We start from the raw sequence: 18809 nt of genomic DNA, 5'->3' as shown, positions 1-18809 counted from the left end.
ACGTCACAGGATCGCGTCCGCTTTTCTCTCGGGTGATCCGGCCGAGTGGCCCTGGGTTAGCAGCTGCTGCATTTCCCCGGCTGGCTGCGGTCACTGGTGTCAGTGCTCAGGCGCCCGCCGCCCTTGACCTTCGGCCCCGCGAGCCCTAACCCTACAGCGCAGGAAGATCGGCCGCCGCGGCCAGGTAGGACGAGCCTGGCTGGGTCTAGGCCAGAAGGGTGTCCGTGGCGCGGGTCTCCCGCGGAGCGCAGAACTAGTACCGGATCCCCAGCCGCTTCTGACCACACAGACGGGGCGGACCTGTGTGAGCACTCACTAACTGTCGGGGCCGGAGCTGGGCATATGGGGAAACTGGGGGACCGGCACGGGTTCCAGGCGAGTGGACGGTGGGATGGAATCCGACGTGCACACCCATGTCTCAGGCTTTGTTTGATGGAGGCTACTGTTTCCACCTCACGTCGCCGCCCCTTTGCTTATGGACTCTTGCAGAGTTGGATTGAGCTCGGACTGTGTGACATAGTGGTTGTTGCAGAAGCCCCAGGGCCACTTTCTGACTAGTACCTTGGGCACCTGACGTCATCCCTTTGAGTCTCAGTGTCCTCTTCTGTAAAGTGAGGGCGCTCTACCTGAGGGGATTGCTGTAAGGTTGGAATGAACCTGCATGTGTGTGTCCTGTGGGAAGGGAACAGTCAATGGGGCCTGGAGTTCTCTTGGAGAGCTGGTAACCAGCCTCGTCCCTGAGGCAACAGCCAGAGGGCGCCTGTAGTTTCCCCGCGCATGGCTGTTAGCAGTTACGGCCTCTGGAGGATCTCCTGTGGGAGGTCCCTACTTCTCACTACAATCTTTAGGGCCTCTGGAGGATTTCCTGTGGAAGGTCCCCACTTCTCACCACAACATTCTGGGTTAAAATGGCCTTGGTAGGAAGATGGGGCTGAAGCTGGATTTTCTTGCTTGCATTACAAGCTTCTGAACCAAGGACTTCATGTCACCTGGACTTGGATTCACATCCCAGCTCCTTCCCCTCCTAGCTTTAGGACTGTGTAACCTTGGGCAAATCCCTTAACCGCTTTAAGCCTTAATTGTTTCATCTGTAAAATGGGACTAACAGTACCTACCTTCCACAAGCGTCAAGAATTAAATCAGACATTGTAGGTAGAGCACTTAATAGTTGGCATTCAGCGGCAGCAGTTACTGTTATGTTAGCATGTGGAGTGTCTGAGTGTGTGCACATTGGCTCGAACAGCCTTTTGACAGTGGCACAGTTAGTTGGTGCTTGTGTAAGACAGCAGGGCAGGGAAGTCAGAGCCCTCGGTTTTCTAGTCAAACTGGTGGGCCACAACAGTGGTGACCTAAGTCTAATGAATCTTCAACTGAACAAGGCAGATTGAATCTCCAGGTGAGGACCAAGAGTCTGGGGATCAGCTGCCTCCACATTTTTGGGCATACAAGGCTGTACAATACCGCCTTTGTTGCAAGAGCAAGGAACCATTCAGGGAAGGCACCATGTGGTAAGGAATAGAGGCCAGACGTGGATTAAGAACAAAACAAGAGAATAGTGTTTGTCTTTAAGTGGAGCCTTGGACTCAAAACAGGATCTGAGCCCTGAGGATTTTTTTTTTAATTGAGATGGAGTCTTGGTCTGTCACCCAGGCTGGAGTGCAGTGGCGCGATCTCAGCTCACTGCAACCTCCTTCCCCTGGGTTCAAGCGATTCTCGTGTCTCAGCCTCCCTAGTAGCTGGGATTACAGGTGCCTGCCACCACACTCGGCGAATTTTTTGTATTTTTAGTGGAAATGGGGTTTCACCACGTTGGCCAGGCTGGTCTTGAACTCCTGACCTCAAGTGATCCACCCACCTCGGCCTCCCAAATTGTTAGGGATATCACGCGTGAGCCACTACAACTGGCCCTTGTGGAAAGGCACAGCCATGTCTCCTGAAGTTAACAAGCACTAAGCTTTCCCAAGTAGTGAAATGTCAAGCCCCTGCTTCTGTCACTTATTTGTTCATTCAGCAGAAAGTCACTGAGAGCCTTCTGTGCACCAGGCACAGTGCTGGCCAGTGAAAGAGACAGACATGTGCCCTGGACCCAGGGAGATGACAAGTGATGGCTGTCAGGCCCAGACCCTGTTGTTTGTCTGCAGCCTCTTCCCTCAGGCAACTTGTTCTCTATCAGGAGAAATGAAATAATTATTATCTGGAGAGGCAGGTGGGGGCACTGCTCCTAGAAGACTGGGACAGCCTGGTAGAGGTTCTAGCTTGATCATGTGAGCAGTGGAAACCATTTTAAGTAGGAGGTTAACAGGACCAAAATAGCATTTAAAAAATTGCTTATGGCCACTGTGAAGCCAGTTTCACCAGCATCACTTGCCCATGCTGGGCTGCCACCCAGCTAATTCCTGGTCCTGCTCATTTAGCCCAGCTCAGCTCACATCACTTCCTCCAGAAACTAGACAAGGGTAGAGCCCCTGACCATCTTCACAGCATTAGTCCTGATAGCTGAATCTTACGTCAGTTGTTAACATCTGTGACCTGTGCAGGGAGAATGGCAGGGCTGAGTTTCACCTACATTGTTTCCCCAATACCTACAGCAGAGCCAAGCACAGTGGGAACTTTCAGAAAGCACTGGTTGAAGGAACGCTGGAATCCCTGGGACTTACTGTGTAGCATGTAGTAGTTGCTCCTCTAGAAAAGTTTCACCTTATGAAAGAATAGCAGGTAAAATACAAGCCTGGACCACTTCCCGTGTGGTATGCAGGGAACCGTTGATGGGGCAAAGGGCCTTGGGCTATAGCCCTAGGAATTTCAGGGAACCTGATGATGGCTCTGGGATCCTCCGTCTCCTGGATCCTGCATTTTTCTCTGCAGGCTCTGATGCTGGTGTCTGGTAGAAGAAGGTTACTCACAGTTCTGCTGCAGGCTCAGAAGTGGCCCTTTCAACCCTCCAGAGACATGAGACTAGTGCAGTTCCGGGCACCCCACCTGGTGGGGCCTCACTTGGGCCTGGAGACAGGGAATGGTGGAGGGGTTATCAACCTCAGTGCCTTTGACCCCACACTCCCGAAGACGATGACGCAGTTCCTAGAGCAGGGAGAGGCCACCCTCTCAGTCGCAAGAAGGTAAGTAAGTGGGCAGCATCGCCCTGAAGCAGCTGCCCTGGTCCCCCTGCACTCGTCCCCGCTCTGGGAAACAGCACCAGCAGGTAGCTCTTTTGCAAGGGAGCAGAGTAACCCCACCTTTCCTTTTCTCCCATTCTCTTAAAAGATCCTTAGAAATCTTATATAATAACATCTTCAGTTTTCAGAGGAGAAAACTGAGAGCTAGGGGAGGTGATTAACAATTTCAAGGCCATACATTTGGTGCTGGAACGAGGACTCTACTTCATCACGCTGCCTCCTCTGGGAATGAAGTCCTGGACTGACTGATGGGTCTGGGCCCGGGGGTCCTAAAAGGCATCTTATGCAGCTGGGGGAGTGATATAGACTCCCAGCTCCTACAAGGAGAGAGGACTGCAAGGAGGTTTTCTATAAGACACTTGGTTCCTGGGTTTGGACTAGATTAGGTGAGAGTGTCCCTGAAGCCTGGACTCCTATAGAATCTGGTCTAAGGAGCTGATGAACAATAAATTAAAAATACTTTAAGATGTCATTTTCATCTATTAAAATGGAAAAAAATACAAATGTTTCACAGCTCACAGTATTAACAGTATGTTCCCATATTGCCATTTTCTGCAAAGACTGGAAATCTCCATGCCCCTCATTAGGGACTTGGGTATATCTCTATAGAGCAGTAATATGCAGCCACAAGAAATAAAGAGGACACTCTCTATGTATTGTTACATATTGTTAAGCAGAGATCTCCAAAATCAGTTGTTTTTTTAAAAGATGTAAATAGTATGCTATCATTTGCATACAAAAGGGTGGGAGAAGAATATCCATAGAGTAGCTGCGAAGAGCCAGGGGAACGGGGTAACCAGAAAGGGAAAGGGAGACCTTTCCATGTATTCCAGTTTGTATCTTTTACATGGACATGAGTTACCTAAGGGGGAGAGGAAGTCAACACTGGATAAATAAAAGCCCTGCTCTGATAGCAAAGGACAATAGTCAGTGATTTTCACACTGACTCTGATGGTTGATATAGGTAGGAAATAGATTTCAAAAAGCAAAACCTGTAGCTGCTGCAGGATCTGCCCAGCCTGCCTGGGATTGCCCACCTGTTCCCAGCCAGACCCTCTCACCTGCTCTGGTCTCTACAGAGCCCTGGCTGCCCAGTTGCCAGTCCTACCACGGTCGGAGGTAACCTTCCTGGCTCCAGTCACACGACCAGATAAGGTGGTGTGTGTGGGCATGAATTATGTGGACCACTGCAAAGAACAGAACGTGCCTGTGCCCAAGGAGCCCATCATCTTCAGCAAGTTTGCCAGCTCCATCGTGGGGCCCTATGATGAGGTGGTCCTCCCACCACAGAGCCAGGTCAGTGTCTCCCCACTGCCCTCCCTAGTCACTGGGCCCATCACAAGGGCATTCTGAGCTCAGTAGTGAGCCTACTGGAGCCACCTCTCACTCAATAGTGCATTCAACAGAAACTCTACAGGATTATACACACAGTAGTAACACTGGCCTTGGAAAAAAAAAGTTAATGTACGTGTTTTCCTGGTTACAAAAGCAATACACCTTCACTGTAGATAATAAAATAGAGATAAACATTTAAAAATTACGTCACCCATAATCCCACTGCCCATGGCTCGGAATATTAATGTTTTTCTGTCTACCTTCCCAGTGTTTCTCCGCTCTTGTATATGTTTATAGTGTACATATACTTACCTTTTACTTAAGACTCCATCAGGAGCATTTTTTCATGCCATTAAGTATTCGCCCTGACACCACGGAGTTTGTTATGTAGATTAGTTTATTCCTGAGTACCTTACTGCTGGATACTGTTTCTAGTTTTTGGCTTCTATAAATAAATGTTGCAGTAAACATCCTTATGTGGAAAAGGCTTTGCATGTCCATTAATACATTATTATTTCCTTTGAATAAACCCTTTGGAATTTAAATATGTCAGCGTATAGGCAGTATTTCAAAACTTTTGAAAAATTCTGCCAATTGGCCTTTTAAAAAATTGTAAAAGCAACTTACACATCCACCAGTAGTGTATATACCCTTACTAACACTGGTTACTTTTTCTCTCAGATTTTTATTTTAGAAATGTCTTGAAAATTATAGAAAAGCTGGGAAAATAATACAGTGAACACTCAGATAACTTTTCCACCTGGTTTCATTGTAAACATTTGGCCATATATCCTTTTTCTCCCTTGTCTTCTCCCTGCCCTCCACATGGCAAACACACACTTTTTTTTTTTTTGCAGGGTATGGGGTGGAGGGGACCTTTTAAAACACATTGGAAATATTAAGACAATTTAGTCATAAAAACGTAAATAGGCATCTTCTAAGAATAAGGACAATGGCTTGCATGACCATCCCACCATTATCACAACCAAGAAAATTAACTTGAATAATATTTAATACGAAATCCAATTGCCCCAATTCCCAATCGGAAGTACTGCTGACTTCCCCAAAGATAACTTCTAATTTGGTTACTTCGTTTGTTGCTCCATGATCAACCAAGGCCACACACTGTATTCAGTTATATCTCTTTAGTGGTTTCAATCTAGGACAGGGTTCCATAGACTTTTTCTTAAAGGGCTGTATTAGTCTGTTTTCATGCTGCTGATAAAGACATATCCGAGACTGAGCAATTTACAAAAAAAAGAGGTTTAATTGGACTTACAGTTCCACGTGGCTAGAGAAGCCTCACAATCATGGCAGAAGGCAAGGAGGAGCAAGTCACATCTTAGGTGGATAGCAGCAGGCAGAAAAGAGCTTGTGCAGAGAAACTCCCATTTTTAAAACTATCAGATCTCATGAGACCCATTCACTATCATGAGAACAGCACAGGAAAGACCTGCCCCCATGATTCAGTCATCTCCCACCGGGTCCCTCCCATAGCACGTTAGAATTATGGGAGCTACAAGTTGAGATTTGGGTGGGGACACAGAGCTAAACCATATCAAGGGCCAATTAGTAAATATTAGGCTTTGCGTGTCATATGGTCTGTTTTGCAACAATTCAACTCTGCTGTTATAGTGTGAAAACCACGATACAGAAATGAATGATGGGTTTCCAATCAAAGTTGATTATAGCAGATGTTGAGCTGGCCATAGTTTGCCAACTCCTGACCTCAAACAATCCCCCCTGCCCTTTCCTTGAAGAATCCAGTTGTCTCATAGCATGTTTCACATCCTGGGTTTGTCTGGTTGTTTCTTCATGATTAGTGTCAGGGTAAGCATTTTTATCAAGAGATCTACAAAGCAGATGTTATACATTTCCCATCGCATCTCACTGGGAGGCTCATGTCAGTGGTCCCAGAATTTGACCACTTGGTTTAGCTGACGTTCACTAAGTCCCTCCATTGTGAAGATGCATTTCTATTTTTGTAATTAATAAGCAATCCATGGGTGGTAGTTTGAGATCACATAACTATCTTATTGCCCCATAGCATCTCGTCCAGGGATCCTGTGGTCATCCTGACTGAATCTATTATTGCACTGGGGGTTAGAGAACAATGACCTTTTTTTTTTGAGACAGAGTCTCACTCTATTGTGCAGATGGAGTGCAGTGGCATAATTTCAGCACACCTCTGCCTCCTGGGTTCAAGTGATTCTCCTGCCTCAGCCTCCTGAGTAGCTGGGATTATAGGCGTGTACCACCACACCTGGCTAATTTTTGTATGTTTAGTAGAGACGGGGTTTCATCATGTTGGCTAGGCTGGTCTTGAACTCCTCACCTGAGGTGATCCACCTGCCTTGGCCTTCCACAGTGCTGGGATTACAGGCGTGACCCACCACTCCCAGACAAGATCAATGACTTCTCAATCATGCCTTCTGTTTTTATTGGCTGGCATTCTTCTATGAAGAAAAGCTGCCTCCCTCCTTTTTATTCCTGTCTTCAATATCACTGTGAATTCTGTTTTTACTCAATTGTTTGTAATTCATCATTTACATTCTTTAGGTGACCTCAGTTTGGCCAGTGAGGGGCCTTCAAGTTGGCTCCATTCCCGTCACTTTTAGTATATCCTAGCTTTCTGGCCAAGATGTTCTAGGCTTATCACGTACTGTCTGTCTTGGAACTGGAATTGGCCGTTTCCCCAAGGAACCCAGTGCTCCTTAGTGGGGAGTGGTATTAGAGACCAACATCTGGATGTCGGGTGTACTTACACCAACTCTGGTTATTATTAGAAAGAGCCACCAATTTTAAAGGCCAAATTATATCTATTTTATAGTGTATTTTATGGATTATGGGAGAGGCTGAGCATTTCTTCATGTTTTGTGGCCATGTCCGTTACCTTTTTGTGAATTGCTTACTCAAGTCCTTTGTGGGATGTCAATCTTTCTCTTACTCAAGTGAGTTAATAGATTAAAACACTTAGAACAGTGCCTGACACACAGTAAGGTTACATATTGCTAGGGGATATTACTTCGTATTTATCCTTTGTTAAAAGTATCCAGAGTGACTTTTAAACTCAGTGCCCTGGACACGTGTTGCTCTTCTGCAGTCAGTGGTGTGGGGACCTGTGCCTGCATCCCATGATGCTGTCTGCCACTGCCCAAAATGTATGGGTCTACAAGTCACACCTCCCTTGTCATTCGCTGGGCTCTGGTTCGTGGTGATGGCAAACGTGGGATGGCAGCGAAGCCATACTGACAAAGGTTGAGGCCCTTCAGCATGGTGTGCAGCCTCTCAGCGTGGACAGTGGGCCCTGAAGCCACTGCAGCTCACTGTTCCTCTCCCACCCTACAGGAGGTAGATTGGGAAGTGGAGCTGGCCGTGGTCATTGGAAAGAAAGGCAAGCACATCAAGGTGAGGTGGAAAGGGTGGGCTCCCAGTCCAGAGTGCAGCAGAGGCCCCAGCTCCTGCCTCTCCTAGTTCTGACCTCACTCACCAACACACGGTGCCAGCTGTCCCTGACACTAGGAAGCAGTCAGCCTCCTTGCTCCCTGACACTGCCTTTCCCTTCACCCACCTTTGGCTGGCTCTGGCTACTAACATGGGATAACAGCTTAGAGATCCCTTGCCATAGGTGTTGGTGTCACCCATGATCTAACCTCCTGTATGGCCAAATCCCCTGCCCCCATAGGCCACAGATGCTATGGCCCACGTGGCCGGCTTCACTGTGGCTCATGACGTGAGTGCTCGTGACTGGCAAATGAGACGTAATGGGAAACAATGGCTGCTGGGAAAAACCTTCGACACCTTCTGCCCTCTGGGCCCTGCCTTGGTGACCAAGGACAGTGTAGCAGGTAGGTCCCTGGTCCCTGCCCCCTTATACCTACCATTGCACAGATGAACAGCGCTTCAGGGAGGAGCATGGGTTCAGGTACATGTGGCACCTGCCCTCCCTGGCCGCCCTTTCACTGCTGACTCCATACAGGGCAAGTCTCTTATCCTCAGCCATGAGTTCTCCCATGGGCTTCCTTCCCAAGCCCCCTAGAGGGAACACAACTGCAGAGGATGTGAAACTGCATGCGTGAAGTAAATTACAAAGAACACTGAGCTGATGGGTGGATCAGGCTTCCTGCGGCTGCCACCTCTGAAACAATCTAAGTTGAGCATCATGGAGCATAGTTATCCCAAGGCCAAGGCATTTTCCACACTACAGGAGATGAAAGCCAGTGTGACTCACCCAGCCACTGTGGAAATAGAACAGCACTGACCACACACAGTCAGGATACAGCACCAGGATGGGGGCAGTGCCCCAGAGGGCAGAGCGCAGCCTCTTACACAGCCACCCACAACTGTGGTGGAGGTGGGGGGTGTCCACATGGGCCAGCCATGCCAGGATACCAAAGACCCCAGTGCCTCTCAGCACCCCATGCAGAGTCCTCAGCAAAGTTAAATTGTGTTTCAGTTGCTCTACTTAAGGGGGGTAGAACACTAGGACCACCACCAACAGTAAAAAGTGCTGGTTAGCCAGGATGTTCTTACAGTAATCCATCCCCTGCCAGCATCCAGTACACGAGGCTTCTCTGTCCCGGCTAGAACCATTGCCTCACTGCTTTATAGATGCTGAGTCTTTTTTTTGGCATGGTCTTACTGTGTCACCCAGGCTGGAGTGCAGTGGCCCAGTCCCAGCTCACTGAAGCCTCAACCTCCTGAGTTCAAGCAGTTCTCCCGCCTCAGCCTCCTGAGTAGCTGGGACTACAGTTACGCACCACCACGCCTAACTAATGTTTTTATTATTTTTTGTAGAGACAAGCACTCACTAAGTTACCCAGGCTGGTTTTGAACTCCTGAGCTTAATCAGTTCTCGCCTGCCTTGGCCTCCCAAAGTGCTATGATTACAGACATGAGCCACCATGCTTGGCCCTGCCGAGTCAATCTACAGGTGTCATCCTATGATGTAGACAGATGCCCTTATTTTTTTCAAGGCAAAAACCCTAGCCATTTTTCTCTCCCCCTTCAGAGTCTGAAACATCCTCTCAACCCATCCCTGTTACTACTGCCTGGTGCTCTTGGTGGGGATGCGGGGAGGCCTGAGAAGGCCAATGTCTATACAGAAAGTTCTAACATAGAGCACTGAGTCAATGTGGGCACTTTAAAGCCCTTTCACCTGCCAAGTCATGAAGCACCCCTACAGTTGTGTTTGTAAAATATTGGGGAGTTTGAGGGGGAAAAGGGATAACTCCAAGGTACCATCTTTGCATTTCAGATCCACACAACTTAAAGATCTGCTGCCGAGTGAATGGGGAAGTGGTCCAGAGCAGCAACACCAACCAGATGGTATTCAAGATAGAGGACCTGATAGCCTGGGTCTCCCAGTGAGTGACAGGGGCTGTCCTGCCAGCCCCGCTTCACCTGCCACACATGTGGAGGCTGACCTGAGCCCTCCATCTTTGGCTGTGGCTACCTCAGCCAGCCCCTGGTCTCACCGGGTCCTTCTGCTTTGATCCAGGTTTGTTACCTTTTACCCAGGGGATGTCATCCTAACTGGGACCCCCCCAGGTGTCGGTGTATTCAGGAAACCTCCTGTCTTTCTCAAGGTAGGTTAGCGAAAAGCAAAGAGAGCAAGGGCCCCAATGGCCTGGCAGGCTTGGCTCAGACTTGAGAAGTACAGGCTTGTGTATGTGTGTCTGACGGAAGGGCTGACACTGTCATGGCCTGCTCTGTTGCAGAAGGGGGATGAAGTCCAGTGTGAGATTGAAGAACTAGGTGTCATCATCAACAAGGTGGTGTGATGGCTCCTGCACAGGCCCGACATAGGATGAGGGCATCTGCTCCCACTCAGCCTAGCCCAGGGAAAGGCCCAGTGACAGGTGTGGACAGGTGCCAGCCCTGCAAGCCGCCTCTTCTCGGTAGAAGGGAGAAGGACAGAGCTCTCTTCAATAAATTCGTCAGGTCAAAGCAGCAGCTTGGCTTCTGCTGTTTGTCTTCTTTTGGGCTTTGTTTCATGGGACAAGTTGGGGCATTTTGTGGGACTGGGGAAGAAGAGAGCAAATACACACACATATGCCAAAAAGATGCTGCTGGGCTGGGGAAAAGACAACTCGTGTCGTCCCCTTGTTTATCACATCAAAGAAGGGAAAAAGCAAGAGATGGCAAGGGACAATCAAGCCTCAATGATTATATTTATAGCTAAGGGTTTGCAGCCTCCTCTCCATCTTCTGGCTCTAGGACACAGCTGTGTTCTGGGGCTCAGAAGTCTCAGCACAGGCTCCTCACAGTTCTAGCTACAAATGAACTGCCGGATGAACTGTTCTAGTTTTTCCTGATTGTCCAGGCTGGCAAAAGTAGGGGACAGGTGGAGCCTGGGGCCTGCAGGGCTCGGCGTCTGCTGCAGAACCTGGGCCATGGAAGATGGGCCGTGAGTGCACTCACCACAGGGACTGTGTCCACATGGCCCAGGGGCCAGGCCTGTCCCCCAGAAACCTGCCTTGAGACCTCTGACCCCTTAGGCCTCAGTGTTTGAGTGCAAATGCTGCCTCAAAGCAGCCCCAATACCCCACCTAGAAGGATGAGCCAGTGATTTGGGAGACCAAGAGGCAGGAAACCATCCCACCTTCTCCAACCCATCACCACGTCTATTGCTGGAAGACACCAAGTAAATACCAGGGTCTTAATGAGGCACCATCAGGCCAGCCCTGTGGGGTGATGGGAACATAGCTGGGTTTCCCTGAGCCACTCTATTGGGGTGGGAGCAGGGGGACAGAAGATGGTGACACTGGCTCCTCTCAACCCTAGGTCTCTGAAGGTCCAGATAGCACTGATGGCAAGCTTTGGGTCTGCACACTCTGGAAAGGAGAGAAGTGAAGGCTCTAGGTAGGGAGGACAGGGAGACACTGGGCACAGGCTTCACTCCTCTTGTTTAAAGAAGCCCAGGGAGGGATAGAGCTCCGACTGGACAGAAGACTGTCTACTCTGCAGCCCACCTTCCTAGACTTGGGTTGTCACTGTCCGGCAGGGGGCAGCAGCCACCAGCAAACACCACTGCCTGCAGGAGCCTGGGCTGACTGGTTGGGACTCACCAAAGATCCCTTCTTCCTGGGCGGTGGCCTGCAGGAACTGGAACAGCTGTTGGAGAGGAGAAGAAAAAGAAGACATCAAAAAGAAAATCTAGTGCTGGCTGGATATAGAGTATGAGGATGTGGAGCTGGGAAAACAGAGGACATGGTGGGATGGGGAAGGAAAGGTTGTGGAAGGCCTGCATCCCGTCTCAGTTCCTCCACTGCTTCGTCCCAGATTCTGTTTTTGTTTTCCTGAATCAGACTTAGTCTCCCTCCATTCTCCCGTCCCCTGTGTGCCCCCATCCTGGTCCCGCCTCACTGGACAGCCTCTCCGCGGCCTTCCTCCTCCCTGCTCCAGAATTCTACTTGGTGCCCCCCAACCCCACTCGACTCATTGTCCACCTGGCCTCTGAGGCCAGGCACCCTCATTCCCCTCTCCCACCCACGCCACCCAAGGAAGCCCAGCACAGACCATCTCAGCTCACTCCACCCTCACTTCTTTGCCAAATGCATTTCCAAACACCCTCATGAGCTTTGCTGACCTCTTTGCCATCTCTCCCTGCCCCACTCCGAGGGCTCCTCCTGCCTGGTGAAGACTGCCCTGGGTACCCCAGAACTGAACCTGCAGCAGCCAGCACAGCTGACCTTGGGGCGATAAGCAGCCAGGGAAAGGCTTTCTTAAAAAAAAAAAACAAAAAACAATAACTCAGTAAGCAGATTAAACAAAGGTAGAGACGGAGCCCTCCACCCCTCTCACACACACACTCATCCTCACACACAGCTATACCACACCCCACAAATGTTGCTTATGTTTCCTTGGTCATTGTGTCCATCCTCCTGTCTGTCCAAAGCCAAGGACACTGCTCTACTCTAAATTTTTTGTCCCGAAGCCCCCAAATACTGCAACCCTGACCCAATGCACGAAGCCACCCCAAAATACAGCAGAGGACACCAGGACTTTCATTTTCCCTCAGTATGGCCCATTCTTTGGGTATGCCAACTCCATGGCCACCAAGCACTGCATGTGGGACAGGGCACAGTTTGGAGGCCTTGGTCCAGCCACTGCCCCAGACCCACCTTGGCTCTCTCCTCACTAACACCCGAGAAGCCCAGACTTCCCAGTGTTTACAACAGATTAAACTCTAAGCCAACAACAACAGAACAGGGTGGAGTGAGTGGAAAGCAAATGAAATGTTAAAAAAAAAAATTAAGCAATACTTGCATTCTCATTAGTAGGAACATGTGAGATGAAGCACGTTATGTTATTAGGCATTCTCTTGATTTGGTAAACACAAGCTGAATAAATTTATAAATATCAGCATTAAGCGAGATTTAACGGGGAGCTGTTTATCTTCTGCCTGTCAGGCAGGTGGCAACACTCTCCATGTATCACTCGCCAGCCGTGCAGTCCTCACTCTCTTGCCCAGGTAAGCTGGGGAAGAGCCTGCTGCCGCCCAGCTCTGGTTGTGGAAGGGCTGGCACCAAGGAGCTGCGAGCTTACCTCAACTCATCTCACCTCACCGTGCCAGCTGCGAGGCGGCCTGTGCAGTCCGTGCGCAGGAGGTCACACTCCCATGCTGCATCCCAGCCCCTCCAGCAGCAGAGCATGACCTGGGTAACTTTGAGGATGCTATTTAACCTCTCTAAGCTACAGCTCCTCAACTGCAGCATCAACAGATCAGTGCCGACCTGTTAAGGCCGTGGAGAGCATCAAATGCTACTGTTCAGCAGGTGCCTGACACATAGTAGGTCCACAAGCAAATGATTTTCCTGCTTGCATCATTTCTACCACAGAGCTGGAGGAAATGGCGAGGTGCAGGTGGCCGCTGGGCCCTGCTGTTCTACATGGGAGCAAGACAGCTGCTAGGTGAAGGGGAATGACCAGGCAGCCACAGGGAGGACATGTGGCCTCAGGAAGCCTGGGTGTGTATCCTGGTTCTGCTAGGAACACGTGTGGGGCTTTGTGTGGGTGACTCTGGCTCCCCAAGCCTCCCTTTCCTGTCGTTATATCCTTAAAGTGCCTCTGAGGCCAAAGCCTTTGTGGCAATTGTCAAATGAGTCCATATGCAGTGAGTATCGTGTTGAGGGAGGACAAGGTCACCAAGAGCTGAGAATGTTTCCCCGACTGATGAGACCTAGATATTGGGTACATGGAGGTCCCCGGTCCCTTTGTGATTCCTGCAGCCTGTTGCCTCCTTGCCTGGACCCCACCTCAGCTCAGAAAGCCAATTCCCTAGATTCCAAAGGCCTTCCCAGACCAATTAGCATGTCCTGCAGCTGTCAGCTCCCTGTGCCTAGCCTGGACCTCAGCCCATGTCTAGCACCCAGTCTCCCAACCCCACACATATTCACAAATAAAAGAAAATAACAAATGACATGAATTCTTCACTCCTGGTCTGGCTTGCTGTGTGTAAACTGCTATGACAATACAAGATGCAGAGGCAGGTACCCAATAAAAGCTGTTGAAAATGTGACTGACACCGAGTTTCAGCTATCCAGGAAGGCATGGATCCTTACAAGGTCCAAGCAGAGTCCTCGAGAATAGTTGAGAATTCTTGGGTTCCATATGAACATGGGAGGTACCCACACAAAGGCTTGGATTTCCCAATACATAACTACCCCTGAACACTCCTTCTTTCCCTTGTCTCTCTGCTGAGACCTCTAGACCCTAAGGATCCACCCAGGACAACCTCTCCAAAGGTACCCTGATATGCTTTTCTTCCAGGCAGCATTTCCACAGAGCTGTGGGTGAAAGTCACAGGATGAAAATGTGCCATGGGACTGTATCTCCCACCAACACACTGCAGGCAAGGGGCACACAGAGTGCCCCCTCTGCCCATCCCAGGAATGGCCATCTAAGAATGATGCGATCTTTTCTAAAAAGAAAGTAAATAAAGGCAGGTGCCATATAAGAAGACCTTGGGGGATTATAGGGATGTTCCTTAATGTCTCAGAACATCTGCCTCCATCAATGAAATGAAGGATTCAAAGCAGCTCATCCCTGAGTTGACCTTAATGCTGAATCCTAAACATCACCCTTAGGACGCTATCTGGCTAGGCAGGGAATGAAGGATCTGGGAGCCGAATTGCAGGAAGCTGCAGCAGCTTCCCATTTACAGATCCTCTAGTGCCAGTTTTTCAGGCTTCCTGACTAAGAGAAGCAGCCAGGCAAATTCCACCATTCAGCTACATTTACAGGAAGCTGGCTATTTGGGAGGCTCTCTACCAGAGGCTTTGGGGAAAAAAATGCAGAATTAATGTAAAGATCACATATTTACCTATGAGAGAAAAGATATCCAAGGATGCCCCTAGGCCGCATTTGATCTAAAACTAGGCCTGGAGCTACCTAATTGTCAAGTCAGTTCAGGCTTCTATAACAAAAATACTATAGACTGGGTGGCTTAAACAACAAACGTCTATTTCACATGCTGCTGAAGGGAACAACCATGGTCAGGAGCATGGTGAGGGCCCTCTTCCTGGCTTGGAGGTGGCCATCTTCTTGCTGTGTCATCACATGGCAGAGAGAGAGAGAAAGAATGAGAATGAGAGGAAGCAAGCAGTTTCATATTTTATCTTATAAGGGCACTAATCCCATCATGAGGGCTCCATCCTCATGACCCAATAGCCTCCCAAAGGCCCCATCTCCAAATACCACCCCACTGGTAGTTAGGGTTTCAACATACATTTGGGAGTATACAAATATGCAGTCCACAAAACAAATACCCCTAAGTTGTCTGCATATGTATGCTTGTTCTGGTGCTGCTTTGAGGATCTCAGACGATAGAATCGAGCGTAGATCAAACTTCTCTAGGCCTCAGTAGGGTGAATCTAAAGATTGGGTCACAATAATGGCAATAAGCCACAATTCACTGGATTAATCTCACCTACTCCTTCAGGGGCCTATCCACATTCAAAGTACCACAAGTACTTGTAGAAGTCTCTGAGCAGTATCACAAAGACTGACATAGATATAGATACAGGCAAAATAGAAAATGGATAGATGGTAGTATGGGATTGGGGGTGGTGTGTGTGTGTGTGTGTGTGTTTAAGGAAAGAGGATGTCTTGTACTTGGGATACATGGGGATATATTGTTTTTGAGGCTCTTTGGTGGCAATGCTTGCCCTGAGCTCAGGAGACAGTCAGGCCAGAGAGATATATCTGTTCCCTACTTAGAAGAGAGCACTGATGCATGAAGGTCAGGAGGAGGCCAGAGAATAGTGTATTGAAAGAAGAGAATGTGACCAAGGCCCCAACATTAAAAATGAACCTTGAATTGGAGATGGGGAATGAAGAAAAAGTCAGAGAAGAGGGCATACGTGGAGCAATCTGAAAGACAGGAAGAGCCACAGGTGTGCACAGTAACCGGGATGTGAGGTTAGTAGAAAGCTTCAGGAAGGAGGGAAAAGGCATTCATGACAAACACTGCAGGACACTCACAAAGATAGGGAATGAGTAAAAGCCATCGATCTTGGCATTGATGACCTTCATGGGAACCATACAAGGAGAAACCTGTGGAATAAAACCTAACTACACAAAGCCAAGGAATTAGTTAGCAGTAAGGACATTAAGGCGGTCTTATGGGTTAAAACATACACACCAAAAATATGTCAAAATTCTCATCCCAGTACCTAGAAATAGAATCTTATTTGAAAATAAAGTCTTTGTAGGTGTAATCAAGTTAAGATGAGGTCATTAGGATTGGTCCTTAAGCCAGTATGACTTGTGTCCTTGTAAGAGAGAGAAAGATGCCAAGTGAAGACACAGACATACAGAGAGAAGACAGAAGATGGAGATGGAGGCTGAAGTGATACAGCCACAAGTCAAGGAACTCCTGGGTTACCAAAAGCTGGAATAGACAAAGAAGTATCCTCCCCTAGAGCCTTCAGAGGGAGCAAGGCCCTGCTACATCTTGATTTTGTAAGCCAGGTCTCCAAGATTGCAAGAGAATGAATTCCTGTTGTCTGAAGCAACCCAATTTGTGGGACTTAGTTATGGCACCCCTAGAAAACTAATACAGGCAGTAAGGGCACTTTTATAAGAAATGTGTTCATGAAGAGATGGAGTTAAATGCTTTTAATAAAGAGAATGTTTGCTTTTCATGGACATACTTGAGAATGTTTACAGACTAAGAGGAAAGAATCTAGAGACAGAGAGAGAGAGAAGTTGAAGATTCAAAACAATGGAAGGATGGTTAATAAAATATGGAGGAGGAAGAAAAAGATTAAAAGGAGAACTCAAGTGGCATAATTGGCCTAAAAAAGTGAGGGACACTTTGTCATCCTGGGCGAGGTGTCTTGGCCTAGATCCTATAGAAAGCAGAGCCTGAGGCAAGGATTGAAGTGCTGACATTTTATGTGGGGGAAGGGTGCAAGTTCAGGACAATGAAAGTGAGGAATAAATGGAAGCAGATGGAAGGCCCTGTGATGAAACGCATTGCTATCCTAGTGGCAACTTCACACCAAGCTGCAAAGATGCTGTATTAGTCAGAGTTCTCCAGAGAAACAGAATTAATGCAACATAGAGATACAGATATATACATAGATATAGAGATAGATCTCTGACATACAGACCTATATATCTATACATGGAGAGAGAGAGAGAGGAACAGAGTGGGGGCAGGGGCACAGAGAGAGACACATTGAGAGACAGATTTATTATAAGGAGTTAGTTCATGTGATTATGGAGCTGAGAATTCCCAAGATCTGCCATCTGCAAGCTGAAGAACCGGGAAAGCCAGCAATACAGTTCTACAGTCCAAGTCCAAAGGCCTGACCACTAGGAATTCCAATGCTGTAAGTTCCAGTTCAAAGGTAGAAGACTGATGTCCCAGCTCAAGCAGTTAGACAGAGGGCAAATTCACTTTTCCTCTGCCTTTTTGTTCTATTCAGGCCCTCAATTGATTGGAACTTCTACATTAGGGAGGGCAATCTACTTTATTCAGTCAGCTGATTCAAATGCATATCTCATCCAGAAACACACTCACAGAAACACCTGAGAAATAATGTTTAGCCAGACACCTGGGCACCCCATGGTCTAGTCAAGTTGATACATAAAATTAACCATCACAGACATACAGCAGGTCACTCATGAGACATGCTTGCTTGACATGCTGGGCTTCTCTGTAGGACTTGCAAGGAGAAATCATACCTTAAAGTATTCGCAGGAAGGAGGAGGAGGATTTATCTGACCATCTTCCTCCAGTCTCCCATTTCCCACCAATCAAGATTTACCCAACAGTGAGCAAATCCCCCTGGGCTTCTGGATTGCATCATCCAGTCCCCATTCACCACAACACCAAATCCCATGGTGTGATCCAGCCTGGAAAAGGAGGGAAAACTCAGAATTGTCTGGGCACCTAACGAGAGAAAATAGAGGCAGTTGAGGAAATCCAAGAAAGCACACAAAGTTTGTGTCCAAAATTAAGATAGAGAGAAAAAAAGAACAGGCAGGTGAAAATATAGAGACATTTTTAAAATAAAAAGAAGTTGAGGAAACTGACTTTCAGTGGTAGGTGATGTTCAGAGAGATCTCAAGTAAACTGTGGGAAAGGAAGGAATGGGGAACATGGCTATGACCCCAAAACCTTAAGGACCTGCAATACGTTTTTAAAAAGTAAAAGAAGCCTTGTTATTACTGCAATACTATAGAATCCTAGAAATTCAGAACAGACATTACACAACACTGTCCTTAACCTTTTCACTTTAAAGATGAGACAACAAAGGCCGGGAGAGAATTAATGGTAACTAACTTTCATAAATGTACAATGTTTGTTGTGAATGAACTTGTGTGTGTGTGTTCCCAGGATGTCATCTACACATTTCTCCACCTGGTGGCTCCTGCCTGAATGACAGGCAGAGTCCAGCCAGTGGAAAGAAGCAGCAGAGGACAATGTCTTGGAATCCCAGAAGAAAATCTTAAGAGCTGAGACCTGAGGCCTCCTTCACAGACCCAGGCCAGCTTCTCATGGACTAGCCTTGGTCCTCAGAGACTCAGAATGTTTGCTAACGCTCTCTCCAGTTCTGTGATCCCTCCTCTGTAGCTCCCTTTTCATACAAGAAAATACCAACCAGGGGGAAAGCAACGAACAAAAGGTATAATGTTTGACCAGTGGTCCTGGACGCTAATTCTTTGAAGACTTCCAAGATGGTAAATGGAAAGAACAACCCACATGCATGCACATACATATACATATACAAAATGCAAAGACTAAGACCCAATTAGCCTCTCTCTGTTTCTTTTACAGGAAGGGAA

General features: G+C 48.0%; 1 protein-coding gene across 2 annotated transcripts; it reads left to right on the top strand.

Annotated features, from left to right (window-relative positions):
- The first annotated feature begins 10 nt into the window (after positions 1-10).
- Positions 11-12875, top strand: FAHD2A (fumarylacetoacetate hydrolase domain containing 2A). Of its 2 annotated transcripts, XM_034952424.4 has the most exons (8): positions 11-184; positions 2866-3116; positions 4253-4469; positions 7857-7916; positions 8194-8356; positions 9766-9874; positions 10009-10096; positions 10229-12875. In XM_034952424.4, exons 2-8 carry the CDS (start codon positions 2872-2874, stop codon positions 10289-10291), a joined length of 945 nt encoding a protein of 314 aa, XP_034808315.2. In that variant the 5' UTR covers positions 11-184; positions 2866-2871; the 3' UTR covers positions 10292-12875. The 2 variants fall into 2 exon arrangements, 1 of the variants encoding a protein (XP_034808315.2); XR_004669601.3 differs by lacking the exon at positions 10009-10096 and having other exon boundaries at positions 9766-10008; positions 11295-12875.
- Positions 12876-18809: the final 5934 nt, after the last annotated feature.

The sequence above is a fragment of the Pan paniscus genome, chromosome 12 (assembly GCF_029289425.2).
Source record: "Pan paniscus chromosome 12, NHGRI_mPanPan1-v2.0_pri, whole genome shotgun sequence".
Classification (NCBI taxonomy): Eukaryota; Metazoa; Chordata; class Mammalia; order Primates; family Hominidae; genus Pan; species Pan paniscus.
This window is presented reverse-complemented; position numbering and strand designations above follow the sequence as displayed.

Bases quoted from the DNA above. Each gene is read 5' to 3' on its own strand.
- FAHD2A (XM_034952424.4), top strand. From the start codon at position 2,872: ATGCTGGTGTCTGGTAGAAGAAGGTTACTCACAGTTCTGCTGCAGGCT. The intron at 9,875-10,008 runs GTGAGTGACAGG...GCTTTGATCCAG, and splicing joins CTGATAGCCTGGGTCTCCCA to GTTTGTTACCTTTTACCCAG. The intron at 10,097-10,228 runs GTAGGTTAGCGA...GCTCTGTTGCAG, and splicing joins AACCTCCTGTCTTTCTCAAG to AAGGGGGATGAAGTCCAGTG.